General features: G+C 42.4%; 1 protein-coding gene across 2 annotated transcripts; it reads right to left on the minus strand.

Annotated features, from left to right (window-relative positions):
* Positions 1-3,463: 3,463 nt before the first annotated feature.
* LOC147888881 (protein FLX-like 2) lies at positions 3,464-6,651 on the minus strand. 2 transcript variants are annotated; one of them, XM_087392530.1, is made up of 6 exons: positions 6,495-6,651; positions 4,724-5,297; positions 4,425-4,564; positions 4,258-4,340; positions 4,047-4,165; positions 3,464-3,939 (listed from the first exon to the last, which is right to left on the minus strand). In XM_087392530.1, the coding sequence occupies exons 2-5, from the start codon at positions 5,272-5,274 to the stop codon at positions 4,061-4,063; spliced, it is 879 nt and encodes a 292-aa protein (XP_087248656.1). In that variant the 5' UTR covers positions 5,275-5,297; positions 6,495-6,651; the 3' UTR covers positions 3,464-3,939; positions 4,047-4,060. The 2 variants fall into 2 exon arrangements, with proteins under 2 accessions (XP_087248656.1, XP_087248657.1); XM_087392531.1 differs by having other exon boundaries at positions 6,407-6,612.
* Between the last annotated feature and the right edge of the window lie 2,368 nt (positions 6,652-9,019).

A 9,019-nucleotide genomic window follows, 5' to 3' on the forward strand; every position in this document is an offset into this window, starting at 1 on the left:
AGAATTTAACTGGTTGATCTACAAAGACCAGTGTTGAAATCCCATAATGATGAAGTTTTTTGGTTCATTTATTTCGCACCAATCCCCTTTCATCTAGATATAGCACTTTAGGGCTCCCCTTAAGAGATAGGACTATATATATTTAGATATGCCACATATGTCCAATGGTATGTGGATATGACCCTTGTCTCAAAAGGGTCATATATATATATGTATATATATATTTCACACCTGGCACTTTAGGGCTCCCCTTTTAAGAGATAGGACTATATATATTTAGATATCCCACATATGTCCAATGGTATGTAGATATGACCCTTGTCTCAAAAGGTATATTTAGATATGCCACATATGTCCAATGGTATGTAGATATGACCCTTGTCTCAAAAGGGTCATATATATATATATATATATATATGCCACATGTCCAACAGCATATGACCCTTGTCTCAAAAGGGTCATTCATATATATATATATATATATATATGCCACATGTCCAACAGCATGTCAATATGACAATTGCATTTTTAAATAGCTTAAATTATGTTCTTAGAGTGAATCAAAGTTTGAGAAATGGCTTAGAAACCTTTTTTTAAATGATCAAAAACCTCTTCAAAAATGGATGACAAAAGTAATTTGGTAAAGGGTGCTTGCAATGTTATCCAAGATTTTGCTCGACATGCTAGGAATGCCTTTTTTAAAAGGATCAAGGACATCGTGGGAAATTGATGACTAGACTGCTATGTTCAAAGGTGTTATCCAAAATACAAATGCTCAATGACTCCCATTCCCTCTAATTAGACAAAAAATCTCAATAGAACTAGAGTAGAGCCGGTGATATATTTTTGAGTGCCTATTTAAGGCAATGAAACATAAAATGCAAATTAGCTCTTTTTTAAGTGCCTCCTTTGGGCCGAATATAAACTGAAGCCAAGGATTCCTTAAAATACAAATTAGCTCAACAATGGGAAAGGTAGAATTCTGATGGGAATCCTAATAAGTCACACTACTAAGATCACGAGAAAAATGAAACCTGAAAATATCCCTCTTTCATGTGGAATGCACCTTAATAAACCAAGGTATTGCCCTTGTGAAGAAGGGCTATTGCCCTTGTGGAAAAGGGCTGCAACAATTGTTTGAATGTAACTTGTTGAAGAGTTTGTTGATAACATGCCCCTAGCCATTATCTGCAATCAAGCCTAGAGGGTAGAAAAGAGGTACTAGAATGAAAGGAGAGGCAAGAGTTGGTCCCAAAGGGCACAGCAGTTAAACTGCCAAGGCTTTCATTGATCTTTCAAGAGCAAGCAAGCTTCATAAGAAAGGTATCACCCATCTAGAGTTGATCCATGTGTAATCAGATGTACAAACACATTTTTGCCCTCCCAAAGGAAGCTATCTAGCAAAGGCAATGTCAAAAAAAAGAACCATATGTTGCAGGCCACTAGACAATTCACCTCAGCCACAGTAACTGAGAGAGCAAGATTGAAGGTAGTAACAAGGAGCACAATTTGGCAGGCCCAATGGGATGCATGGACATTCCAAATCCCCGTTATGCCAGATAACTCCAAAACGACAAAGATCTCACCTCGTTTGGCTTGCCTCGTATGGAATCATTGGCATAAAACTTAAAACACAGTTTCATGCTTAACAAACAATTGAGAAAGATAGTTTTGGGAAGGCCAGCACCTTGCCCTCTAAGTCGTGTTTAGTGGCAGAGTTGGACTACCATCTTTAACGAGTCCCACAATGTGAGCATTATAAAATGATGGATGAGGGAAGTGGGCCTCACAAATGAATTCTGCAAAGCTCTCTCTTCAGCCTGCTCTTCTCCACGATCTAACAAAGATTGGGATCCCTATGCTGCTCTGGCAGCTTTAGCCTTGGGCAAATGAGCTCTCCCATAATAAGCCAATTTTGTAATATTTATAAGCCTTTCCATGACCTACCCACCACTTAACAAAAATTTAGAAGAGCAATCTCTCAACACAAAAAGAAAATGTCACTACATTAGCAGCTCACAATTTAACAAAACCTAAAACAAAATAACATGAAGAAAAGAAAGCTACACAAGAGTCACAAGTCATACTACTAGTGCTGCTATAATTAGGTCATTATAACCAAAATCCATACTCTTCCACAGTCAGCAATCTAGCTGTAGAAATGTGAAAGACAAAACTGCACCACTGTACATAAAAGACTCTTCTGACTGAAACAGATCTGGATGAGAAGTATAGGTACAAGATGATCTAACATTAAGTTTAAGGCTCTACGACCAAACTCTAGGCTTGAATTTCCCATTTCCTTGTGACCAAACTCTAGGATCTAAAGAGACATTTCCATTGCCTTGTGGAGAGAAAATAAATGGCCTTCTCACAAAGAGCTTTAAGCAACGTTCAAAGAACATCATGGCAGTGGCAGGATCCTTCAGACTACCCCATGCATGGTACCCAAATATATCCATCATCAGTAAAACCAAGTCCCTAAGACATTGAAAGCCTGCGAAATCCCATTTCCCATATCTATGTTTTGTTTTGAGAGCCAGCTTTGCTGTGTGAGGCACACTCACCACAAATAACTCATGGAGAACTCTTTCCCCCCACCTTATTTATTCGGCACCCCTGGCAACGCCGACTTGACATAACTAGTCTGCACTAACAATTTGAGAATCAAAAAAGATGAGTTACCTGGACGAAGAGGTGCTGAGAGGACTAGAGTAAGAAAATACATTCCTAATTCTAGAACTGGCTCTGTGCTAAGTAAGGTGAATGGCTGTTAGTATGCATACCAACAGTTTGTTTAGCATGTGTACTATCCATGCAAACTCTCAAACATCTTCCACAATATCTCTTTCTATCCATTTAGACGAGATATTCTATCCATTTAGACGTAAGATCTTCACCCTTAGAGAGACCTCTGTAACTTCTCTGAGCCTAACATCTCACAAACTCCCCTATGTGAGCCAAAGCTAAAACAACATTCTCCCCTCCAGACAAGCTAACATCTCACAAGCTCCTCTGTGTGAGCCCAAACTAAGTGAACATTCTTCCTTTCAGCCTAGCCTAACATCTAACAAGCTCTCGCATTTGAGCCCAAGCTAAAACAACGTTTTTGTTTCGGAGTCTACAGCTCTGTTCCATGAGTGTCTTGTTTCACAAATCTCAGGTCTCCCAAAGCAGACCATGAATACTAGTCCATCTACATGGTTAGCCCATACAGTCTAGGCTGCAAGTTTCCTATACTGATCTATGCGGCGAAGAACATACCCCTGGAAATCCAGACTTTCCATTAGCACATGCAAGCTTCAGAAATGTAATTCCTAAAATTTTATAAAACTCACAATATGAGTCTCTGGTATATGTAAACAATTATTCGCACCCCTCTAGAGCTCTTCAAAAGTTGAGTAAATCACAAAAGGAAAACCCAGAAACAACTCTAGTTAAGAAACAAAACTGAGCACAAATATTACCAAACATTTAGCCTGATATTAATAGCCCAATACAGGTCATGTCAAAACCTTTATCAGAAGCCATATGTCTCTAAGATAAACTGACTGATCGATTTAGTGACAACTACACCCAAGTTCAGGAGCTCCACGTACAAAATGACAAACAGTGAATCTGAATTTCTTGCAACACATACACATTGCTTTCTGAAGGCTTTTTGGAAGCACCTTTGGACATGAAATATGCATGAATTTTTTGGTACCAAGCGCGAGGGACTTAGCCGCAAGTGTCCCCTACTAAAGTTCCAGACATTCAGGTCCGATCTTAAAAACTCACACTAACAGGTGACTTCAAAAGAGGGCCCTACGAGAATGCCTTGCTTCACATGAGGAATATTTCAATTTTTGTTCCCTGACATGTATTCCATTCAAATGGAGGACCTCACAGCAGAGTACAAGCCCCAAAAAAGCTGGTACTCCGAATTGGGCTTATACTCTGCAAACAAACAAGGGGACACTCAGCAGTCTTACAATACAGATTACAAAAAGTATGCAGGGGGCATAAGAAGAAAAAGACCAAAAGCTTGAAGAAAGAATATGAACCTCAACATGTCAGTTCACCGTCGCGCATGGGGGACACCACCACGCTGCATCTCATAAGCCCCCCATGAGGGAGCAGCGCCAGCTCCATAGGGCACCCCATTTTCTGCCGCTCCAGCAATCTGAGCAGCACAAGAATAATAGTATCCAAAAGAATCAGTACACTAAGTGGGACAAGATTAAACAAGCCCAGATCAGCTGTTTACTTAACCACCTGGCTCATGCTGTATCCATCTCCATAGGAAGGCAATGAGGAATACGTAGCATCAGCCCCATAGCCCCCACCATAGGCACCAGCTGTCAACCCAGAAGGAAAGACAAGGTAAGCGGACATCTTCAGATCAAAGCCAGAAATATTTAGCAGCCTCAGTAAGAGGATACCTCGAGATTTCTTTTCAGAGTTTGTAAGCTCCGCACGCAGCTTTTCCACTTCTCTAGCCATCGAAACCAGATTTTTCTCCATGGCGCTCCTCTGTTCCAGCAACTCTGTATTGGCCTTCTTTTCAAATTCAAACGCAGTCCTACAAGAAGCCCAAAAAGGGAGCAGAATAAGCTCACATCCAAATTCCCAACAATAGTACCAAGCTAACCTTGACAAACAGATAAATGAACAGGCGAGAGCACTAAAGGAGTGCTGAGGATACCACTTCTTAACGGACCCACAAGGACAGCAGACGGACCTGGCTCGTGTAATTTCCTGTCGAAGAGTGTCCATCTCAGCTTTCATTGTTGGGACTTGTTGAGAATCAGCCCTAACCCTGTGCAACTCTTGGGTCAGCTGCTGGCACTGTGCATTTAACTCTTGACGATTAGCAAGAAGCTTCTGAGCATCAGCCTGGGCCCTCTGCAAATCAGCCTTTAAGGGTTCAAAAGCCCGGAGATCAGCTTCCATTTTTGCTGACTTCTCAGCCAGAGCTCTGAACTGCTGCTCCTTCTCAGCCTGCATTCCACCCAGCATTTGTTGCAACCGTTGAACTTCCTGCTGCGCTGCAGCTAGTTCCTGCCTCAACGCCACGTGGGTGGCAGCCAGCCTTTGGTTTTCAGTCAAAAGCCTCTGAATCTCTGCATGCTGGGTTGCTAGCTTTTCTTCCACCAGAGCTGGAGATGGTGGCAGCATATCCAAGCCAGGTCCCATCGGGCGCAATCCAGGGCCAGGGCGCAGACCTCCAGGTCCCATGGGCCCACGAGCTCCGTGAACCAGATGAGGAGGAAGACGCCCTCTGCCTGCCATATTTCTTGACGACCTTTAGGTTCCTGCGGCAGCATTTTCCGAACCACATGTCAACGACAAGAATGAGAAAGCCGAAGTAAAAGCCCATCTATTAAGCCAGACAAATCACTACTGTATTCCTTCTATGAGGTTGAGATGTGGGTTCTCAACAACATTCAAGCCATGTTGTAATGAATAGTGGGTTAGTGTCCAAGGGTTTTCGGTAAAAAAAGAAGGTAATGTCCAAGGCTGTCAAAGACAACAGCCCACCTCAATCCTTAAGAATCGATTGTGAAAAAACTCAGCACAGTTCAGGACTGCGCAGAAACAACTACCAAAGAAGAATGCCAAACGGAAGGAGAAATCCATCTGTAGAGCCATGTAAAATGTGGAGTTGTTTAACAAAGCTGAACGAGCAACCAATGCAACTCGTAATATTCGACCCAATCGTGGTAAATACGCTGGTGTCCAAAAATGTCAAAAGTGCCAGCCGGACAAATTCCAAAATTCAGAATGGGATAAACACTACCACCGCAGAAACTCCTGCGCAAAGATTCGGATCTGATCATACTCGGAACTACACGCTAGCAACCTCAGCTTCAGCCACAAACCAAAAGAAACACTAACCCTACACGTCCGTTTGATCAGTCACAAAAGGAAGACAATCCGTGCAGTCTGCGGTTGTTAACGAAGGCCGTAAAATCTACTGAGTACGCTTGAACCGCTAGGTTTAGTAGCAGAGGTGCTTTGGCAACACACAGGCTCAAAAAGACCTACAGCACGACTTCCTCCCACGTTAGGCCTCTGCATAGTGCCAACTTGAGGGCAACAGTCCACACTGGATCTCATAAGAAAATTCCCCAAAAACAAATAGCAAAAGAACCGAAAAGGGGGGAATACAGACTAAGAAGCGCAAGTTGCGTTATGAATTTCAAGAAACTCCTCAGAAAGGGGAAGGGCCATAGCCTGGGAGAGTTTAAAATCGGAGGAGCGAAAAACTGGACTTTGACAGGGTTAAGGCAACCAAGAAACTGAAACAGCAGAAAAATTCGACGACAATCGAGGGGAAGATCAAAAAATGCCCAAAGAGAGCATGCAGAAGACGGAAAAAGAGAAGGAAGGCTACAATGAAAAAAGCGAGGAAGTCTTGAACCTGGGGAGAGCTCGGAATGAAACCCTGGAGAGCGAAGAATGAGGAAGCAAGCGAAGGGAGAAAGAGAGGGAAGGGAAGAGAGACTTACGAGGGAGGGGGTGGAAGAGGCTCTGGAGGGCCGAGGTGGGTGTGCTACACAAGGCCAAGAAGAGAGTGGGACGAAGATCAAAAGACACAGCAAATGAACAAACACAAACAGAAAGAAGTGAGCAACAAGTAGAAGCACAAGCAGGTCTTTCTTCCAAACCCTAAGTCCCTTCGCACCCAACACAAGTCCCTTCCCATCAACCCTCCTCCCACACCCCTGGTTCCTAACCCTTCTTCGGCTCATGTGGCTCAAAACCATTTGATTTTGAGTTACCGCACGGCCTTGTTGACAGCCAAGAACTACACTGCATCAAGAGCGGACTCCTGGTTGGTGTGAACTTGCAACAATGACAGACTCTTCCGTGGGGACGATGGAACTCCTATGGCCATCGGTTGGTATGAACCCTACCTCACTTGCACCAAATCAACCACGTAAAGATAAATATTCACTATCCAATCAGGCAACTCTCATAGAAGCGCCCAATTTTAAGCTTTCGGATTCTGGATGGGTCACACTTCACCAACCCGTGGTTCAAAAGTCTTACCCCTCCTCAAGCCCTCCAGCGTGGGGGAACGCATTCAATCATGGTCGCACTCTTCTCCAAAGGAATTGCTCCTCAGATCCATCCCAATACATCATCATGACCTATCAACTCATCACAGTTTGCTCCCGGCTAACCACTGGTTGCCATCAATAGCACTTGGTGCTTCCCCTAATTTACCAGTAACCAAGTGAACCAATCCTATAGAGTGAGCCTCTCCCGCAAGAGCAACTATAGAGCATATGCCATATTGCCACCATGGATTATGGCGATGTAAAGGGTGGGATTTTTTATGTATGTGACCCCACTCCCATTATTTGTGGTCTGGATTCGATTATTACACCGAGGTTATGCTCCTTTGTGTTCACATTCTTTAACAACTACAACAAGGGGTTTTATGGCTTTTCTTCTCCTCTCTCCTTGAAGCCTCCAAGTAGGTGGTTGAGTTTGAACGGCTTTAATGTTTAAACACGCACTTACATGGATAAGTGGAGCAAAAATCAATGCTAGGGGATACTCTTACGACCAACTAACTTGCTCTTTGTGTCACAACATAGACTCGTTAAAAAGCAAGCGTGCCAACCAAGGGTAAGGGCCAGAGTGCAAGCTACAAGCTTGCAACATAAAAAAGTCCATGATCCTACAACTCGACCTTAGAAGAACGATTTGCCTGACTGGAAAAAGAAGGATATGAGGTTTTTTTAAAGAATGACAAAAAGGATCTAAAGTAGTAGACAATAGGTCATACATAAAAGAGTGCCAACATCTTAACTTCATTAGGGAAAATCCATAATCTTGTAAAAGTTAGTGGCTACATTTTGGTGTGACAAATGTTGTTAAGGCTTGCCTAAAGGCAAAGCTTAAAGGCCTCTCTCTCTCTCTCTCTCTCTCTCTCTCTCTCTCTCTCTCTCTCTCTCTCTCTCTCTCTCTCACACACACACACACACACACACACACACAAATACATGCTCTCTCTCTCTCTCTCTCTCTCTCTCTCTCTCTCTCACACACACACACACACACACACACACACACAAATACATGCTCTCTCTCTCTCTCTCTCTCTCTCTCTCTCTCTCTCTCTCTCTCTCTCTCTCTCTCTCTCTCTCTCTCTCTCTCTCTCTCTCTCTCTCTCTATACACACAAATACATGCACGCGCACTCATTTTTCATATCACTTTTTCTAGTATTATTACTCACCACACATTCATTGTCGTGACTTGGTATGCCCTCTAATTAAATTGAAGGGCCCCTTTAGAGAGGGAAAGCAAAATTCATGACTACCCCTCTCTTATAGCCCCTCATAGTACGCATACTTACTATGTCGCAGAGCTTTCCAAAGTTGAACTGTGAACATATTGGGGCCCACTACCCATACCAGGATGCGAGACCCTTTAAGAAGGCAGATTCTCCTTAGCATGTCTAGAGTGCTTTGCCTTTTTTATCTTCACTCAACCATTCCAGTGCCTTTTTCATATATCTAGCCTTTTTGCAATGTCCCATTTTTTCCCAAGGTGCAACCATTTTATTGTGTTACCCTTAAATTTTCTATAATGTAGTATTATTTAACAGTTTTTATCATTGAGCTTTTGGAGTTTCTTCATAAGTTGGGTACTACAGAGTTCTACATGTTATAATTTGATTCTATAATTTGTTTTTGTATATATTCATGGTCATGTTGTCTCCTTGAATTTCTCCATTTCTTTATGGATTTTATTTAGGTGCATTATGAATGGTGCTTGAATTTCTCCACTCCTATATGAATTTAATGTATATGTATTATGAATAGTGCTTGAAGCACATCCTATATGTCTCTATGAATTCCATCCAAATAAGCTTTGCATGAATTTACAACAATGTGTTAAGATTTCATATTTTCATTGCATTTAGCCCATAATGTGAAAGCAATTGGTTGTTCTTGAATGTCTACCATAACCATGACTACTTGTTAGATCTTGTAATGAACCCTTAATGAACAAGGCTA

Source organism: Dipteris shenzhenensis, chromosome 21 (genome assembly GCF_047967505.1).
Source record: "Dipteris shenzhenensis isolate YYH24624 ecotype China chromosome 21, Dip_SZ_1.0, whole genome shotgun sequence".
NCBI classification, from domain to species: domain Eukaryota; kingdom Viridiplantae; phylum Streptophyta; class Polypodiopsida; order Gleicheniales; family Dipteridaceae; genus Dipteris; species Dipteris shenzhenensis.